The sequence below is a fragment of the Panthera pardus genome, unplaced genomic scaffold, assembly GCF_024362965.1.
Source record: "Panthera pardus isolate Hobbes unplaced genomic scaffold, ASM2436296v1 HiC_scaffold_15, whole genome shotgun sequence".
Classification (NCBI taxonomy): Eukaryota; Metazoa; Chordata; class Mammalia; order Carnivora; family Felidae; genus Panthera; species Panthera pardus.
The window spans coordinates 64,604,149-64,624,849 of NW_026526710.1; the positions used below are offsets into that span (position 1 = coordinate 64,604,149).

The window sequence follows — 20,701 nt, forward strand, 5'->3', positions numbered from 1 at the left end:
ATTTATTTTTGAGACAGAGAGAGACAGAGCATGAACAGGGGAGGGGCAGAGAGAGAGGGAGACACAGAATCTGAAACAGGCTCCAGGCTCTGAGCTGTCAGCACAGAGCCCAACGCAGGGCTCGAACCCACGGACCGTGAGATCATGACCTGAGCTGAAGTGGGACGCTCAACCGACCAAGCCACCCAGGCGCCCCAGGGCTCCTCATTTAAAGTTTGCTGTGTTGTGGTGCAGCATCCTAGGACTCTAGCGCCCCGCAGAGGGAAACTTGGAGACCAGGAACTCAAGCAGATGGGGAAACTGAGGCTGAAGCAGCTTAACAAGCCTTCCCTCCATCGACCTCTCTAACCAGCTCAGCGGCGCATCCCTGGTGACGATGGCGGGAGGACAGCCGGCGATCCCGGTACATATACAAACAAACAAAACATTTTGTCATGTCTTTGAACTGTGGTAGAATTCAGACTTCACGGTTTGGACCCCATGAGGGTCATGGCCAGAGCTTTTACCTGTGATGTAAGCTGTAGTTGAATTAGAAGGCAACTGCATTTCAAGAAAGTGCTTTTTAAAAGGCAGCCCACCCCGTTGCTCCCACTTTCCTGCTGCCTAAAGGTAAGGGGAAGTAGATTATGCTGAGAGAAATAAGCCAGTGACAAAAAGACGGTACAGTCAGATTGACAGAGACGAAGTAGGCGGGTGGTTGCCAGGGGCCGGGGGCACGCAGTCTGGGATCGTCTTGCATGGGTACAGACTCACTTGTGTGAGATGGATGGATGGATTCACAACAGTGTGAACGTACTTGGTGTCGCTGAATTGTACACTTAAAACTGCTGACGATGGTGAATTTTATGTTGAGTGTATTTTGCCACGGTTGAAAATAAAGTATTAAAAAAAATTCTTTTTTAAGTTTATTTCTTCTGAGAGACAGAGTGAGTGGGGGAGGGGCAGAGAGAGAGGATCCCAAGCAGGCTCCGCACCTGCCAGCGAGGAGCCCGACGCCAGGCTCCATCTCCCAAACCATGAGATGGTGACCTGAGCCAAAACCAAGAGCTGGACGCTTAACCGACTGAGCCACCCAGGCACCCTGAGAATAAATTCTTTTTTAAAAAAGCGATTCTATCACAATTTTTTAAAATATAAAGACAGGAAACCACATGGAGTCTGCAGACCTATAGGAACTTAACTGGGCTTTGGTTGATTTCCATGGAAACCTAGGCAGAGACTGTGAATTTCATTGGACAGGATCCCCTAGAGCATGGAATGGGGAAGGGGCAGCCCTGAAAAAAGGGGACATATGAGCATTTAGGGCATCTTGAAGGTAATGAAAACTCCGTGCAGCTGATTTAACCATATTATTCCTTTCCCCGTGTGCATTTCAGCTGCATAAACAGAATGTACCCGATGACTTACCAAGGATTGTGCTGTGCACTTGGCTTTTAAGATTGTGTGTTCCTTTCCTCGGCTTGAGAGGTTCCCTGCTGCACATTTTCATGGAAATGAGTTTAATAGAATGAGTGTGGAGTCAACAATAAGAACGGCTATTTGGTTGTGGTGTTCTTTCTTTTTAAAAAAGGCTTCTAGCACGCCTGATACGGATATTGGCACAAGTAAGAATTATACCTTCAGGGGGAAAAGACTGGAGAGTGGGGGACCGTACCTCTGTGCTTAGAGGGGCCTCTGGGAGAGTGTTGTTTTTCTAAATGATCTTTTGATGGGTGTCTGTAACACAAAGAATTAACCCCTATTATAGGTCAGCCTGCTGCTCTGAATGAGAAATCTGCCTGGCCTGCGAGCAAGGCAGATCATAATTCCTTAGGGCAAGGCGTGATATTAAAGGTCAGCGATGGCTTTGCTGGTCCAAGGTCAGGGCTGCAGCATCGGCATCACCTTGTCCCCCTGATGAAACGGAATCTGCTTTCAATCAGCCCGGATCCCTGAGTATTCGAGTGCACGCCACAGTCTTGGAAGCTGTGCTCTAGATGTCCACCAGGAGGGTGGTGTTGGCACATCTCTCCACAAGCTTGTCCGTGCTGTGCCCGGACACCTCAGCCTGTTAGGAGCCCAGTCCCCCACTTAGCTTTAGAGGGTTTCCTCACGTGAAAGGCAGCAGAGCTGCATATTCAGATGGGGGGTGCTACATCCGCACAGCCTGGGGTGGAACCCAGCTTGTCTCTTACAGCCTGTGTGACCACAGAGTGCTTCCCCTCTCCGTGCCTCAGATTCCTCTCTGTAAAAATGGATATAATGAGAGTCCCTACCTCATGGGGGTGTTATGAGGATGAAGTGAGTTGATCCATATGAAGCAGAGCAGTTTGAGGAGTTCGGTAAATGTTAGCTATTATTATCGTATTACATAGATTTCTGTCTCATGCTTTGGCTCACGTGTGTCTCCAGAGTCTCAGCGAACGAGCTTCACTCCTCATCCATATGATAGACTTGCAAATGCCTAAAGGCAGCTCTCATGACACCCCCCCCCCTTCCGTGTGTGACTTTCCCATTCCTTGTGTGTATTCTTTCAATTTCCACGGCACGCTCACCACAAGGTCTTCTGGGAACTAGCACGTCCACAAGAATCACAGCATCCATGCAACACCCCCATTGACCCCTGAGGCTAAAAATTCTACTCCTCCATAGCCTGATTTCTTTTTCCCTTGACCTAGTTTCTTCTAGATCAGACAGGGGTGTATTTGTGTGCTGCAAGGAAGCGTGGTGCCCAGGGGCCTTCCCAAGGCCTTCCTGAGCCCCATGATCCCCTGCTATCCAGAGAGTAGCGTCTTGCTGTCGGCCAGGGCTTGCAGGTTTCTTCAGGCTGCGAGCAACAAGGACTGCAGAGCCTGTAACTGCTGTGCTCCATGAACACCCTCCCCGGCACTAAGAATCAGCAAGAGCCATACCGTAGGAGGAAGGCCTGCCCAGGGCCAACGGGAAAAGCAGAGCAACCTCTCCCAGCATAAAGTGAAGCTCCTGTCCTGCTCCCGACCACTCCTTCCCCAATTCCGCAGCCCTCCTTTGTTCTTCCTGGTGTTCTCAAACTGGGAGGGGGTGGCGCACGGGTTCCCTGGGGAGTTCATTCAAGATGGACATCCATGACTCCAAGCCAGTAACTTTGGGCGATCTGTACATCTCACAAGCACTTCCCCTGGTTCCCATTGTTGGGGGTCCTTGGCAACCACTAACTTTCAGAACAAAGGTCATTCTCCTCTGCCTCTTCCCTCATCCCATTTGTCCACATGCCCAGATTTCTCTCTGTCCCCTGAACACATTCCAGGTCTTCCCCCCCCACCATCTTTACTCACACTGGTGCCCATTGTCACCACAAAACTACCTAAGATGTCCCCATCCTTTAAGACCAGCTCAAACCTCATTGGCGTGGAGCCTTCCCTGACCCACTGCTAAACAGACATGCCCCTGTGCATTCTAAGTATGCCTCTTCCTCGCTGCTTACCAGGACTCTGATGTGCAGTGTGGTGGAGGTCCAGCAACGTACAGGTTAGAGCATGACTCTGGAGCCAGACATCCTGGGCCACTTCCTGGTCTATGACCTTGGGCGGGTTGTGTTACTACTCTGTGAAGAGCCTACATCGAGAGGCTGATGGGAAGACTACAGAATGAATGCACGTAAAATGCTAACACAGCGCTCGGCACAGAGCAAGTCCCACGTAAATGTTGACCGAGATCATTTCCTTATCCTTCCGACAATCATAGTCAGTATTTCATCTTTTTGACCGCATTATATGCTCTTTGAAGGCAGGGAAGGTTTTAATCATCACCTTTGTTTCCACACACAGGGACAACACCTGGCAGAGACTTCTGGTAGAGGAGGTGAGGCTGTCGGAACCCCCGCCCCCCAGCCTGGCCTGGACGCAGGGGTGGCCCTAAGCAGCCATTCAGTATGAGGGGAGAAACCAACCTTCCCACCTTGTCCTCCCCACACCACACACTCAGCTACTGTGGCCTGGGCTTTCATTCTTCAGGGACTGTGTCCCCATTTAAATTCGCCCTCTCCTCATGAGGGGCCAGAAGGGTGAAATGGAAGGCTTATTGGAACATGCTTCTCCCCCAACCTTCCTTCTGTCTCCCAGACACAAGAGATCAGGCTCAGAGCGGGTGGAGGCATAGAAACAAGTGGCCCAGACCGGGAGCCCACCCTGTGCTCGCTCGCTGGAGCAGCGGGCTGGGGCCCACCCTTCTGGGGTGAGGGTGAGCAAGTCTGTTCCCCATTCCCTGGCAGGCGGCTGGGACTGAGCACAGTGCCCCCTGCTCTCTCTGCAAAGAAGATGCTCAGAGCATTAATTATACCTTCCCGTTGGATCTGTCGGGGGTCCCTAATTACCCTCCTCAGAGGCCGGCTGCTGCTAGATTATTTCCCAAACACCTACGATGCTTTTGCAAAATCAAAGCCTCCCCTTGGCTGTACCTGACGCTACAAAGAAGCAAAATGGACTGGTCAGAGCAATAGATGAAGAAGGCCCGAAGGCCCCCTGACGGGGTCTCGACGGGAAACCCTGTCCAACCGTCCCCCAGCAGCACCTCCAGAATCAGCTTCCCACCGGAACACCAATGGATGGGGCGGCAGGAGGAGAGGGACCCTCGGGAAAGGGCAACTCCAGTCTTGCCTCTCACGTGCTGAGAGGTGGCCGCGGAGAAGTGTAGGAGTGTTGGTTTCCTGTCTCCTCGGAGCCGTGACGCCTTCCGACTCGCTCAACAGTGCACCGTGTGAGACCAGGTCTGATGATTGAGGACAGGCTCCTCTACAACTATCCCCACCCGCAGGCTCTGGCAGGAAAGCCATTTAAGGATACCAGCTGAGCCGATGTACTTACTGATTTGTGAGCCCTTCTGATAAAACTGAGTCTCCACTCCTGGATATTCTTTAAAGATATTTTCTTTTCATTCTAGAGGATTCTGACTTTTGCCCAATCACTCCACTGAAACTTTCTTGAATTCAGATCACCAGTATGCTGTGGGTCCCAGAGCCACTCTTGCTCAGACACCGCGGGCTCATCCCAGCTGAGGGCAGGACCCCTGCCACCATGTCCCCAGGTCTGCCCCACCAACCAGGAAGGGAGCCTCCTGCTGATCCCCAAATTCTCCTCTGCCCTATGGCTTCTGAAACACATCAGTATGTCTTCTCTATATTTTCAAAAGGGCTTGAGAGGCAAGTAACCAGAGGGAAGCGGCAGCTAGTGGTTAAGGAAAAAGCATCAGGTTCTAGATTTTCATTCAAAAGTAAGGAAGAACTGTGAGTGAACTTTCTTAGCTGCTATCATGGCCTGGCCCTTATTTCTGGCCCAGGGGCAGCGTTGCCCAGGCAAACATCATTGTTTTACTTTCAAGGCATGTATTTCTGGAAGGGAGCCCCCGCTCCCCCACCCCTCTGTGTGCCCACTGCAGTCCTAGATGCTGCAGAGAGCCAGAAGTTAATTACAGGAAATTCCATTCCCTAAAAGACTGTTCATTTACATATCAGAGAAAACTCCCCTTATATCACCTCCCCTCTGGGTGACTCCGCTTTAGTCTCTGGCAGTCTCAGCCTCTGACTAGAAAATAAATCAGACCATTCTTTATTTACGAACCGCCCACCCAGAAGTGAACTTCTACAGTTTGGCTTGTGTCTGTAATTTTTTTAAAGATTTTATTTTATGTATTTTTTTAAATTTTTATTTGTTTTGAGATGGGGGTGGGCAGGGTGGGGGTGGGAGAATCCCAAGCAGGCTCCATACTGTCAGTGCAGAGCCCAGTGTGGGGCTTGAACTCATGAACCATGAGATCATGACCTGAGCCAAAACCAAGAGTCGGACACTTAACCGACTGAGCCACCAAGGTGCCCTAAGATTTTTTTTCTTTTTAAGTAATCTCTACACCCAACATGGGGGTTGAACTCACAGCCCTGAGATCAAGAGTTGCATGCTCTACTGACTGAGCCAGCCAGGCATCCCAAGTGTCTGTAATTTTTAGAATCAAACTTAAACTCCTAACAACCAACTGCACATACAACAACATGTATGAGTCTGGCTGCATTATGCTAATGGAAGGAATTTAACCTCAAAAAGCAGCTATGACTCCATTTATAGGACATTCTGTACAAAGCAAAACTAGAGGACAGAAAGCAGTGGTCGCTAGGGGGCTGGGGGAAAGGCAGGTGACCAGAAGGGGACCTGAGGGGATAGTAAGGAGTCCATTTGGGTCGGAGCATTGAGATCGGGGAAGCTCTGTGTCATTTCCTCTCTCCCTGCTTCCCTCCACCAGTTTGAGGCCCTACTCTGAGGAAGTATGTGCCACAGAGGAGAGAAAACTGCTGTCATAATTGCAGGCTCTCAGAAGGTTTCAAACATTTAATAAATCTTTGCTTAACACATAAAGAGAGTCTAGATGTTGATCAAAAGCTCCTGGGTATTTGGGCTTCTTAAGTTTTCATCTGCTTTAGCCTGGGTCTGTGATACTTCTTCAGTCAGTAAAAAGGACAATTCAAATGCTAAATGGGGGGTTCCATCAGCAGATAACAAGACCATCCCTAAAGTCTCCCATGGTATCCCCTCAGTCTGAATTGTCTCACCTTGACCTCAAAATGGGTCTACCTTCTCAATTTAAAGAGACTGTTCCAGGTAATCCAAATGGACACCTCGCAGGTTACATTGTGGGGTAAACGTTCTGAATTATGTAGAAAACAATTTCCAAATTGGCTGGCTATATTTTCCATTCTGTGCTAAAACACTTATGTCATCACCATATCTTGTAGGGAAGGATTCAATCCCAGAGCACAAATCCCTGAGCAGTGGCTGAAGTCAGCTAGTACATCTGTCTGCCAAAAAGACACACTGTAGAACTCCCAGAATCCTCTGAGCCAACCAAAGCTGTGTCCACTCTGCCATTTAGGGCTGTTTCCATATGCTCTTCACCTGCACCCATTACGAAGCTGGCCTTATCCATTTTCAGCAGGGGCTCGGTGTCTCTGACATTGTAGCCACATTAATTCTACTCACCAGCACCAGAGTAACTGGCTTGATTTCAAATGTGGGGCTATTCAGTCACTGGATAAATGAAATTCCAGGTTCTCATCATTACTCCATTGATGGTGGTAATGAACTTGACTATGGTTCCTATTTATCCATCTTCTTACTAGATGAGGGCAGATTTGTTCTGCATGGTTACATCAAGTTGGGGTGGGAAAGTATTCTTTTTGAAATATTGGTATGTTGCCTCCCTGTCCACAGAGGAGAACCCCTGGGCCTCAGGTAAGGTTCAACAGTGAAGGGATCCAGAAAGGGGTGCTGCCTTCGGATGGGGAGAGATCCTCGAAGGAGGTGCTTGGGAGAGAGGGTATCTACACATGGCTGATCATCAGAACTGGGTTTTATTTGTCTTCCAGGGTTATCTGTCAGAAGGGTTGGTAACTAAGTGGTACCGCTCACCACGCCTGCTCCTCTCCCCAAACAACTACACCAAAGCCATCGACATGTGGGCCGCCGGCTGCATCCTGGCCGAGATGCTCACGGGGAGAATGCTCTTTGCCGGTAAGTCACTAGCCATGTCATCTGACTTCTCCTCTAGTGGCGTTCTGTAAAAAGGGCAAACTGAGTGCAAAAAAAGAAGAAGAAAAAAAAAACAACACAGCGTGCCAATCACAAAACATCCTGGTCTTTCTCTTTAAAATGACCTGTATGGGGTCATCTGGGTGGCTCAGTCGCTTAAGCGTCCAACTCTTCTTGATTTCAGCTCAGGTCATGATCTCATTGATCCTGAGATCGAGCCCCCGCCTCTGACTCTGTGCTGACAGCGTGGAACCTGCTTGCAATTCTCTCTCTCTCCCTCTCGCTCTGCCCCTCCATTGCTCTCTCTCTCCAAATAAATAAATAAACTTTAAAAATTAAAAAAAGGAAATTACCTGCACAGCCTTATGGAACTACTTGGAGGCACCTTATTATCATTTCAGGCAAAATACTGGAGAGGCTAAAAATAGTCTACTGGGCACAGAACTTTCAAAATCAAGTGACTACTTATACTCAGACACCTTGAGATTGACTCCTGAAAACATCTATCCTACATTTTCAGCCTCTTCCTCCTCTCTCCCTGCGACTGTGAGCAGTCGGTCTGGAGTGTTCATTTGGACAGGGACCCCTCAGGGGGCTCCCAGAGTCCCTGAGCTGTCCTCCGTGGGGGCAGCCAAAGGGGCCACTTCAGAATAGAACCTGAGCTATAGGCACTCGCTGAGGCAGCACCACAGCATCCACACGTGCTTAGTGCTACACAGGGCGTCGTTGGGGGACATAGAGGGGCCCCACCATAGGCCACCAGCTTCCGGCAGATGGGAGTCCTGTAGGAATTGGTGGTAAAGGGAGGGCCCTCTGAGCAGCTAGATGAGTCTGGGGACTTCTTGAATTTGGAGAGTCTTGGTTAAGGATTTAACCCGTAGAGGTAAGTGGAAGGGGTACTCAAGCAGAAGGGAAAATAGGAGCAGTGGAAATAAGAAGAGTCTAGAGGTCCAGGGGGACAAGGAAGAGAGAGACCTGAGCCTCACCAGCAGTGCCACAGCGCTGACACAGCATCAGTGTCTGGGCGGCAGGAGTTGTGAGTTCTGAGACTCATAACGTCTGAAGCTCCTTAAGGACGAGCTTCCTGCCTGATGCCTGCCAGGAAGAAGGTGCTCAGTAAGTCATTATTGAGTGAATGAATGAAGGAGCAAATAAATGCCTGACTCCACTCCTGTTCCGCAGACCTGGCATAACCCGTCCTCCTCCCACTGCCTGAAGGAGTGAGCAGTACCACTTAGTTCCCAAGACGCATTCCAAAGCCAATTTGTTATTTCTGAATTTCCCCCTCCTCATTGGGATCCTCCTAATTGGAAACCAAAAGGTGAGGCTCAGTCCTGGTTTTAAAATCATTTCCTTTCCCAGCCTGTTAAAGAACATGCAGAGAGGCATCTGGAAAGGGGACTTGGGAAGTCTTGGACCCAGCTGTTAGCTCTGGCTGATCAGTCTATATCAGACTGGTCCATTCCAGAAGCAGAGACATTTGACAAAGCCAAGCCCCAGAGATGGCAAGCAACCTGCCCACAGTCACACAGCAAGTTAGTGGCAGAGGGAAGACCAGAACCCAGGTGCCCTGGCCCCCGGCCCAGCGCTGCTCCCACTGTCCTGTGCTGCCCCTCCCAGGCCTCCTAGAACCACCTGGGGGCTTCTCTCACCCCAGCCACTTGAGCAGCTCCCTCGTAACCATCTGGTATTTGGCTCCCCAGGGGCCCACGAGCTGGAGCAGATGCAGCTCATCCTGGAGACCATCCCCGTGATCCGGGAGGAGGACAAAGACGAGCTGCTCAAGGTGATGCCTTCCTTCGTCAGCAGCACCTGGGAGGTGAAGCGGCCACTGCGCAAGCTGCTGCCGGAAGTGAACAGCGAAGGTACCTCCGCGGGACAGCCAGGCCAGCACCCTGGAGGCCGTGCTCTGGCTTCACCCTGCGGGGCTGGGGGGGCGGTCTCCTTCCAAAAGGACAGAGCGAAGTCCTTAGACGTAGGAGCCAAGGCCACTCCACTGCAGCAGGAATCTGCCCTAGCTACTTCCAGGCTGAGCGTCACTGGCCCCTGGAGTGCAGCCATCAGGCCCCCCTCAAGGCAGTCGTTAGTGGCCTCCCATAGTCTACCCCTGTTTTTGCTTCCTTTTCCTTCTCATCTTTTTCACTTGCCTTCCTTCCTGCCCTGCTTCCTCTCCCTTTACCTTTTCCCCCTTGATGATGTGGTGCAGAGAATGTGAGATGTTTTTTCTTCATTTTTATATTTTAATATAATTTATTGTCCAGTTAACTAACATACAGTGTATACAGTGTGCTCTTGGCTTCGGGTGTAGATTCCCATGATTCATCGCTTACATACACCCAGTGCTCATCCCAGCAAGTGCCCTCCTCAGGTGCCCACCACCCATTTCCCCTCTCCCCCACACCCCTCCCCTCACTCATCAACCCTGAGTGTGTTCCGTGTATTTAAGAATCTCTTATGATTTGCCTCCCTCTCTGTTTGAAACTATGTTTTCCCCTTCTCTTCCCCCATGGTCTTCTGTTAAGTTTCTCAAGTTCCACGTATGAGTGAAAACATAGGATATCTGTCTTTGTCTGACTTATTTCACTTAGCATGATACCCTCCAGTTCCATCCACATTGTTGCAAATGGCAGGATTTCATTCTTAGAGAATGTGAGTTTTATGAGCTTGAGACCCAGACCCAGACTCAATTCCCAATTCCATCAGTGAGTAGCTGTTTGGCCTTGAGCAAGTTTGTTAACTTCTCTGCATCTCAGTTTCCTTAACTATAGAATGGGTATAATGATATGCGTCACATAGGGTCATCATGATGAGTAAGTAAAATGGAATTTGTAAAGCCCTGGGCATAGGATAGTTACTCATCAACTTAAATGTTAACATTATCACCAGGCCTCATAGCTGCCAGAGGCTTCCTTAGGAGACCCTTCTATTAGGTAGGATACAGGTTCAGCCAATTGTAAGAGAGACCCAAATTCTTAATGATTTAAATGAGATTCATTTCTTTTTTAAGAAAAACGAAGTTAAGGGGTATCTGGCTGGCTCAGTCAGTGGAGTGTGTAACTCTTGATCTCCCGGTTGTGAGTTCGAGCCCCACATGGGTATAGAGATTACTTAAAATTAAATATTTAAAGAAAAGGAAAGTAAAAGGAAGTTACGAAGTTTATTTCTCTCTTATTTAATAATCTAAAAGCAAACAGTCCAGGCCCAACATGCTGAGCCTGCTATACAAAGTCACCCAGGGGCCTAAGCGCCTTCTATCTTATTATTCTGCCCTCTTACCACCTGGAGGAAAGTAGGGAAGGAGGGCAGGTCCCCTTGCCCTTAAGGTCATGGGCCAGAATTTGTACACCTCACTGTCACTCTTGTTTCGTTGGCCAGAACTTAGTCCCACAGCCCTACCTTGCTGCAGTGGAGGCTATAAAATGATATTTATTCTGTGCCACTTTGTGTCCTTATTACAAATTAGACCATCAGGAAAGCACTAACAATGTCTTTCAGAAATGTCCTTGGCCATGATCCCCATTCAATCATAAGCTGCCTCAGTTTTCCCTTCATTAAAGGAGAAGAGGGATCATTTGATTCACCACAAACTAAGACTCAGCCCATGTATATTTACTTTGAGTCCTAGGCCCCTGTAGAAATCCCACCACAAGACAAGAGGTGCGTTTACCTCTCGGGAATTCTGGATCAGGGACGTGTCTCCCGTGTCCACACACATAGCAGCCCCTCGGGGACTTGGCTCTCAGAGTGGTGGGCTTTGTCTTGGCAAAATCAGAGCTGGTCCTGGAGGGATAAAGCTCCTCACTGTCACTGTCATCAGCAGCATCCACTGACGTTTATTAAGCCACCAGAGTGCTAGGGATGGAAGTTCAGAGACACAAGAGGTGGTCTCGCTGGGAAGACCAGGAACACCTGCCAGGGATGAGAACAAAGACTAAGGAACACATCCGAAGGGGCCGGCGGGAGCCCCGGGTATTTGGGGAGAGGAAGGGAGCCACCACGCACCGAGAGGGACAGAGAAGCTGAACCAGGGGACGTGGTAAGGGCTCACATCGGCTGGACGAGTCACAGACCCGGCAGTAGGAAGTAAAGCTGGAGAGGTGAGAAGGACTGAGAGGCTTAGGAGTTTGGACTCAATCCCGTAGCCAAACAGGTGTTCACTAAAGCTAGGCTGGCCCCACCCTCCCAACGTGCCAAAACTCAACTCCAAACAAAATTCTCTCGCCTGCCTCTGGCCGTGAAGATGTCTCCAACTGATCTCTGGCTTTAGGAGGAGATGGCATTGATACGAAATACCAGCGAGAGAAAGGGCATCAGGCCCCCCTGCCCCGAAGAGCACTTGGTGACCCGCAGTCACTCCCTCTCCTGTACATTTGAGGCTCCGCAGGCCTGGGAAGAAGCAGGGGTATCTCTCTGGCTGTAGCCCCCAGAGGCTCAAAGGACAGTCTAGGTGACTCTGTCCCTCAGCATCTGACACAGCCATCTAGCCACAGGCGCGGGACAAGGGAAACAGTCCCTGAGACTGTATCGGGGCATCAGTTTTGAGCTCCAATTACTATAAGAAGTAATTATGTCATAGAGGTGCCTGGGTGGCTCGGGCAGTTAAGCATCTGACTTCAGCTCAGGTCACGATTTCATGGTTTGTGAGTTCGAGCCCCACATCAGCCCCGCATCAGGCTCTGTGCTGACAGCTCCGAGCCTGGAGCCTGCTTCAGATTCTGTGTCTTCCTCTCTCTCTATACCTTCCCTGCTCACTTTGTCTCTCTCTAAAAAATAAACATTAAAAAATTTTTTTTAAATAAAAAAATATATCATAAGTGACAAATGTGAAGAAATCTAATATCAAAACAAGTAAAAGGAAAGCTCTGGCTGAAGCAGAATTGGGGACCTCAGGGCCCTGCTGACCTGCCTCTCAGTCTCCAGAGCTGCCCCTGAGAATCCCTCTAGAACCCCTGGGGCTCTGGGAAGTCCAGTTTGGAGTCTACTGGGCCACAGGCATGTGACAAAATTGTACAGAAGTCTCATATTAGAAATGCCTTCAAAACATGTGGGGAGATTGAGCCCAGAGGAGAGGAGTTGGAGGGGGGTGGGTGGGTAGGGTTTCTACGCTGAGGCAAAACTAACACTGTGGCAGATAAACCTGGAACCTCCCGAGTGATCCTGCTAGCAGTGTATGCATGGCTCATCTCAAGTCCAGACAGAGTGGGGGAGCCTGGGGCTCTGCCCAGGACCCAGGCTGTCAGAAAGGTGTCGCCATCTTTAACACACAGCTTTCAAGGTCCCCCTGGGCACCCACTTTTGGTCGAAGCCAGGGGAAGAGAGAGCAGAGGCTCTTGCAAGAGATCTTTATGCATGTGGCCTGAAAGTGGGGTATACACATCACTTCCACCACCCCCCCCCCAAAGGCCCCCATCACACAACCACATCAAACTGCAGGGGATGCTGGGAGATGTGGGCCAGTGTGTGCCAGGTGGAGGGAGGGGGGCTTGCACAGGACCCGGCTGCTGCTGCCTTGAATTGTGAGGGAACCAATCATGGGGAAGAGAGAACATGCTGACACGTGGGAACCACAGAGGGCAGAGCTAGGCTTAGGGGCGGAGGTTAAAGGGGGGCAGCTTTGGGTTAGATATAAGGAGGCTCTAATATTTGGGCTTCCAGAAGTGTGTGGGCACGTGCTAGAAGACGACTATCAGGGAGAGGAAAGAGGAGACTGATTCTTAGTAGAGTCCGTGGAGTGGCCCTTTCCAGCTTCAGGGTTTGCTGGGTGCTTATCAGTAACAGTGACGATGGTGACGATGCCTGCCCCTGGTTAGAGCTTCAACTCTCTCCTCTCCTTGTCAGAAGGTCCAGAGTAATAGGTCGGGCCCAGAGAGGGAGGCGGCCCCAAGAGGGAGAGACTTGCCCCGCCTGGAGCCAGGCAGTACCAGAGCGGGGCTGTGCGCTGCGGTGCCCGATTCTTCCCAGCCCTGGCAATCTGTGATGCTCTCTCAGGTCTGGCAGCCCCGACCCAGAAGCACCCCCTGAACCCCAGAGCACTTGGCGGTGATCAGGGTTACTGTTGCATTACTGATCTTTCCGTCTAGGGTTACAGAGAAGTGCCGTGTCCTCCTGGGAAGCCAGTGACCTTCTGAATCCGTCAATTTCCTGAATCATTGGTGAATCTTCCTGCAAAGAGACCCAGGGCTGGAGTGAGGGGCAGGGTCGTGGTGCTGGCTGAGGTCCTTGAGCTCAGCTGCATTTCTCCCTTACCATGAGGGCGGTAACACGATTAGCCAAGTCATGATTTAAGTGGGGCCTCCAGCACCCAGAGGTAATGCAAACCTCCAGAGAGGTAGACCTTGCCCTGAGATAACCCAGAGCAGAGCCCACAGGGCACATGGCTGGCCCCACCCCCCTTGGGAGAAAGGACACCAGTACCTGTGTGCAGAGCTGATGCTTGGCCCATGCACACCCACACCACCCCCCCCCCCCCCATTGGCTGCCGGTATCTCGATGTACTTTCATGCTGGTTGGCAACGAGCCACTCCCCAAGGCTTCTGAGTGTCCCTGCCTATCCAGGTTCCAGCTGCCTAGGATCTCCCCTTGATCTAGTCCCTAGTCCCCAGAAGGGCTGCAGCCTGGTGGCTAAATATTTTTAATATCAAGCCTGCCTGCCCTTGTTTGTCAAACCTCTAGGGGCAATATGTCGTAGAAGGACTGGACTCAGGAGCCCTGGTCCTGTCCCACCTGCCACACTTTCTCAGTGACCTTTCTCAGTGGAGGCTTGTCACTGCTGGCACCTGGGAGCCATAGGCTCCTCTGTCCACCCCAGCAGCATGCAACCCCCACCACATGGGAGTGGGCGTAGAGATACCGCAGGTCCCCCCGACACCGCAAGTGGAGCCACCTCTGAAGTGTGTCCCACGCTGTCTCCTAGAGGATCCCTCCCACAGCAGAACCCAGCCCCAGGTGACCACAGGAGGAACCTGCTCAAGGGCACACCTTGTCGGGCCTTCTTTCCCACTCCCCTACCAGGGCTTCCGGGATCACTACCACTGAACTACCTACATCCCCACCCCTGTCTCTGGAGAAATCCACCCTAAGGCAGAGTTCTCGCCCCAGGCCTTCTCTAACCAGCAGTGACTTTAGGAAGTCACTTTACCCCTCTGGGCCTCTGTTGATTCATTTGTGAAGTCAAAAATCAGTCTCTGCTCTGAATTTGTCACTGGATCGTGGTGAGGATCACAAGAAAGAAAATGGCTAAAAACCTTTTTACAAAAGGGAACGTACAAAAACAAATGTCAGAGAAGAGTCGCATTCTCTGCGGGCAGGGCAATGAGTGACGTTCGTGTCCTGTTTTGCTCCCCACAGCCATTGACTTTCTAGAGAAGATCCTGACCTTTAACCCCATGGATCGCCTAACAGCAGAGATGGGGCTGCAGCATCCCTACATGAGCCCATACTCGTGCCCCGAGGACGAGCCCACCTCACAGCACCCTTTCCGCATCGAAGATGAGATCGACGACATCCTGCTGATGGCCGCCAACCAGAGCCAGCTCTCCAATTGGGACAGGTGCAGTTCCAGAGGCCTCCAGCCCTGAAGTCTAGAATCTATGCTCTCATACTCCCATTTCTGTTTGGCCCCCGTGATGTGCCATGACCTTTCCCTCTGTCTCCCAAGCTCTAGAGCCCACGGGTGCTTTCTCCAACTTAGCCTCCTGCCTTCTCTCCTGTCCCCAGGTGTTCCCAGTAGATGAGCATGTGTGGGTCGGGGACCTTCCTTGGTGCAATACAGCCTCCACCCCTTCCCCCCCACCCTGGGTATACTGGACACAGGGCTCCATACAGTGTTCTGCAAGCATTTAGGAGCACCCATCACTGGAGCTCACTTCTAGCGGAATGGGAATCTGCCCTAGCAAAGTAGGCTGCACCAGTGCACGGCCGGGCGACCATGGAAAACTTACTACTACACAACACTTTCGCGTGGCTCACATCATTTGCACCTCCTGACAAATGCCACGAAGGGACATGCCATTATTGTTAGTGCCCACTGACATATGATGAAGTGACAGCCCAGAGAGGTTAGAGTTGAGCGTCTTGCCACACAGCTAATAGCTACCTCGTGTGGGGCCTCCTTGGTCTGCCTCTGGGTCAACACTGCTGAGCCATCACAGGACTCCTTCCTGCCAAATTGGGCTCGCCCTCAGAATCCTCCCCAACGTCGTGTGCCCGGAAGTCACTACCAGTGAGTGATTCAGAGGAGGGTAGAACACACACATTTTTAACAATCTCTGTGCAGGCATGTTATGGTTTGTTAGGTCCCTTCCTGTTCTGACGTGGGCTCAGGCAGCTAAACATTTGGGCCTCACCATCTGGTAATCTTGGGAGGGAGAGCCGAGAGCTGCTCGGTTTAGAAATAGAAGTCGAGGGCTTGCTTAGCAGCTAGGACTCCGAGGGGCCCTAAGTGGGAGCCCCGCTGCTGTGGGAATGTGACAGCTAGTTACATAAGTGACAGATGAGCTAGTTCTCCTTTTCAGTCATTTGACAGATGATCGGTTTCAGGTTAAGGAGGCACCGAGGGAGGGCCAGGGCAATGTTGCTATTTTGGGACAGGTTTGTTGGTTTGTTGTCGTGGATTGTTGTTATCAAGAGTTGCCAGCAAATAGAGATTAATGAAGACTCTTCCGACCGCTACCCCCCATGCTAGTCCCGCCCTGACTGTGGTCCCTCAGCCCCTCCCCCTCCACTCCACAGCCTGTGAGGGCCCAGAGGGACGCATCCCATGCTTCTCATGGCTGTGCTGCAGGGTTTCTCTGGCCACTGCCCAGCAACTTGGACTGTTTCTAGACCTGACACGCTTCTGCTCCTAACTTGCCCCTAATACCCGCCTGAAGGAGAGGCGCCAATCAATGGCAGACTCCTTCCTGCAGGCCCTCCTGCTTTGTGCAGATGGCTTAACCTTTAAACACCAGCGTCCTCATCTGTAAGGCAGGGTGATGATACCAACTCCACAGAGCTGCCGTGAAGGCTTCAGAGAACCAAGGTTTGGCCCCTGGCATGTAGCAGCCAAGGATAAGGGTCTTCACAAGCTCTTCCTCCTAGAAATCTCTGCAATTTCCAGGCCCCTTGTGCGAGGAGGCAGTGTTGTGTTCACCTCTGGGAGTGACTCCTGCCCTAATGGTGTTGCTGGGAGGGCGGGCGGGCAGTACCGGAGCCTTCCTGTGCCTCGCAAACCACATCGTGTGGACTGCTGCCATGCGTCTGCCCCTTCGCGGCCAAATCTGCCCATCCTTGGTGCGTTGGGTTTGAGCACTAGGTATCCTGTACCGTGAGCAGCTGGCCACTGCCTCCTCTGTGCTCTCTCCCTCCACATTGTTCTGCATGGAGTACCTGGCAGGGGAAGGAGAGGGCCCGGCCTGCACACTGCCCTTCGTTTGCTCTCGGCCAGCTGACTTTGCTCGCTGTCCGTAGCTGCAGGGCAGCTGACAGAAGGCAGAATTCCAAGACCTTTGGCCTCTCCTGAGGGTGTCTATGATCTTTCCACAGATCCCATCTGCACTGCACGGATGCAGGGTGCTGTGGGGCATCCAACCAGATCCACTGGGGCGAGGTTCTTAGTCCTGGCTGTACCTCAGAAACGCCTGGGGACATGTTAAAACCATGCTGATGCGCCCCCCCCCCCCCGCCCCCCGCTAGACTTACTGAGTCGGAAATGGGGGTGTGGGGTGATTCTAATCTGAGCCAGGGCTGAGAAGCACTCATGAGGGCCCTGCTACTCAAAGTGTGGTCCCTGGACCAGCAGCATCAGCATCACCTGGGAGCTTGTTAGAACCACAGACTCTCAGGCCCGGCCTCAGAGCTACTGAATCAAGAGCTGCAATTTAATAAGGTCCCCAGGTGATCTGTGTGCACCTGTGTGCATCTGTGAGCATGTGAGGAGCACCGCACAGGCGGATGCACTTGCAAATAGATTCCATGAGGACGGGGAATTTCTTGTTTTGTTCACTGCTGTGTCTGGCAATGCCAGTGCCTGGCAGGTGGTAAGGTGCTCCAGAAATACCTGTAGGGTATTGAATGTATACCGAAGAATACAAGGGTTAAGCCAAACAATCAGCCCCTCCACCTGAGCCCGGGAGGCTCACCATTACCTTGTCCCATCACTCTCCTACCTCGGGAGGTGGGGGTCACAAGATTCGAGGGACAGGGAAGAAATGGAAAGGCCGCCTGTGGGTGGCAGACCGGGATGAGGGGGCTGGCTCCCTCCAGGAAGCCAACTCACCCGAGGTTGGACAATCACCATTCTGTCCGTCTGAACCTTTGCAGGTACCCTGTGAGCCTGTCATCGGACCTGGAGTGGAGGCCGGACAGGTGTCAGGACGCCAGCGAGGTACAGCGCGACCCGCGCGCGGGCTCCGCGCCGCTGGCTGAGGACGTGCAGGTGGATCCGCGCAAGGACTCGCAGAGCAGCTCCGAGCGCTTTCTGGAGCGCTCGCACTCGTCCATGGAGCGCGCCTTCGAGGCCGACTGCGGCCGCTCCTGCGACTACAAAGTGGGCTCGCCGTCCTACCTGGATAAGCTGCTGTGGCGCGACAACAAGCCGCACCACTACTCGGAGCCCAAGCTCATTCTGGACCTGTCGCACTGGAAGCAGGCGGCCGGGGCGCCCCCCAGTGCCGCGGTGGCCGCAGACGCCGGGCCACGCGAAGACGAGCCGGCCAGCCTCTTCCTGGAGATCGCGCAGTGGGTCAAGAGCACGCAGGTCGGCCCCGAGCGCGCCAGCCCACCCCCCGACAGCCCCGAGCGCCGCCTGTCTGCCTCTCCACCGGGCCACCCCGCGCCCATCGACGGGGGCGGGAGCCCCCAGTTCGACCTGGACGTGTTCATCTCCCGCGCCCTGAAGCTCTGCACCAACCCGGAGGACCTGCCAGACAATAAACTGGGTGACCTCAATGGTGGGTGCATCTCTGAGCACCCTGGCGATCTTGTGCAGACAGAGGCCTTCTCCAAAGAAAGGTGGTGAGGGGGAAAGGAGCTCCAGGCCCCCTAGAGGAGGCCCCCCCGGGGAAGCCGGGCTTGGCAGGAAGGGGTGCCTCCCTGGCACCTCCACTGCCCCTTCCAACCCTCTCTGCTGCCTTGGGGTTAGCAGAACACAGGAAGGATCCGAGGAGGGAGAAGAATGTCCATTTCTTAAACTGCCTTAATAACTAGCCTTTAACCTCTGGGAGCAGGTTTGAACAGGAGCCTAGTTTGGGGGTTGATCACTTTCCCAGCAAAGAGGGGGCCCTTCGTTTTATAAGTGGTGGTGTGTGGGGAAGAAAGGTGTCTTAAAGGGCAGTCGACAAGCCCTACCACCTGGCTGGGTTCCGAGGAATGTTGCTGGTATAGTGTTGAAATGATCTGGCCTAACAGACGAAGGACAGTGAGGCCCAGAGACACCCAGTGATGTGGTTATGATTAGGGCCTAGTCTGTGTCAGGGCAAGCCTCGAAGCCCAGTCTTCAAGCCTTGAAGCCTAGGCCACTGTCTTCCTCGGCTGGGGTTCCCTCTGGCTTTCCAATCAGAAAACTTAGTCCAAGATGTTTCTTCCCTGCCCATTACCATCTGACCTAGTCGATCGTTCATTCAGAGCAATGTTTCTTATATTCCAAAATTGGAAACTGAGCCAGTTTTACCCTAGTCACCAACCATATATTTTCTGGTTCCTCGAGGACTTAAATATTCCCATCTGCCATGCCCCTGTATTTGCCTCACCCCTGCGTGATCTGAAAACCTTGTTTCAGATCAGACCAGTTTGGGGTCTGTAGGTACGAGAACTCATCTTCCATACCTGTGCTCATACCTCCTCCAGAACTCCCTATGCACTTTCCTGACACACGCACGGATGCAAGGTCACAGCCCCAGGTCCCAGAGGCTGTCATTCACAGGTGAGTTTGAAGACGAAAGTTCCACGAATCCCTCCAGCCACATATCCACCCACATACCCCGAACCCACCGGCAGACATATACAGAACTCCTCTCCCAGCCTACCCTGGAAACTCATGTTCTTGGCATGAATTGCTCATTTGGAGGAAACAAGGCGATGAGGTGCCTGCCATCGAGCGAATGTGTTAGGAGAGAAGATTTCACATGGGACCTATCATGTTTCATTAATACTGCCCTTGATTTTGATCATCCGTTTAGCCTTGGCAAAGAGCAGGCCCTAAAGAAATGCAGGGAAAGCAAGTGGCCTTGGGGACAAGGAATCCAGAAAGGACGTGAAAGGCAACGTGCCAACAGCAGAGGTCCTCGGGAGTCGGGCACCAGCATAGAGACCCCGAGACACAGGAAGGGCTTCAAAGCAACCAGGCCGCTCCTAGCGTAGGCCAGGATGAGTTTGGACGATGCCCACCCGGAGGCGTACTCCCACGCAGGGCCTGGGGTGATGGTGTGCAGGCACAGCGAGCCCTCTGAGGAAGCCTAGTCCATTCCCTGGAATGCTCTGCCATTCCCACCACTGGTATTCTGCCTCCCCCCCAGGAACCCACCCCCCAAAGTTACCCACAGGAAGTCTAGCCAGTCTGGAAGACTCCCCGCATTGGCCTTGGTCTGTGCTCACCCTCACCTCAACAGCACCTTAAATCTATCAGCTAACTAGGAGTTGTACATTGAAACCTGCAACACGTTAGAAGCTTATATTTAAAAACAGAATTAATCACACTGACCAATTTTTAAATGGAAAAAATGTAAATACGAAGTGTTTGGGTTTCTTTCTGGTTTTTTTTTTTTTTTTTTTTTTTTTTTTTTTGAAAGAAAAGGAAATATACACCACTTCTCATGTGCCATTTGTCCTCAGAGAGTGGCTTTACTTTTTTTGGTAAAGGAACAAGCTGCTGACCTTGACCAGAAGTTCATAATAATTGTTATTATAGAGGAATTGTTATAACTACTCATGTTTTAAAAATATCTATTAAACTTGATCAGGACGGGCCAAATAAAGTTTTATTGGAACACAGATTCCTGTATTCATTTATGGATTCTCTCATTCATTTATATATCATCTCATCCTGTCTTGGGCAGTGGGTTGATTCACCGGAGCCCGGGTGGCTTCTTCCTGCATCCCCGAGGCCAAGGTTTTGAGGGGTTGCAGTCAGAGCGGAGGGGAGCAGAGAATCTATACAGATTGGTAGTCAAGGAAGTGATTCCAGAATCACCTGGCTC

General features: G+C 51.8%; 1 protein-coding gene across 4 annotated transcripts in view; it reads left to right on the forward strand.

Moving 5' to 3' along the window:
- MAPK4 (mitogen-activated protein kinase 4) overlaps positions 1-20,497 on the forward strand; it is a 152,522-nt gene extending 132,025 nt beyond the window's left edge. For all 4 annotated transcript variants that reach the window (XM_053902724.1, XM_019464045.2, XM_019464043.2 and 1 more), the window contains exons 3-6: positions 7,367-7,511; positions 9,233-9,394; positions 14,877-15,078; positions 17,829-20,497. In XM_053902724.1, coding sequence (XP_053758699.1) covers positions 7,367-7,511; positions 9,233-9,394; positions 14,877-15,078; positions 17,829-18,525 — 1,206 coding nt within the window. In that variant the 3' untranslated portion in view covers positions 18,526-20,497. The remainder of the gene's footprint in view (positions 1-7,366; positions 7,512-9,232; positions 9,395-14,876; positions 15,079-17,828) is intronic.
- The last annotated feature ends 204 nt before the right edge of the window (positions 20,498-20,701 follow it).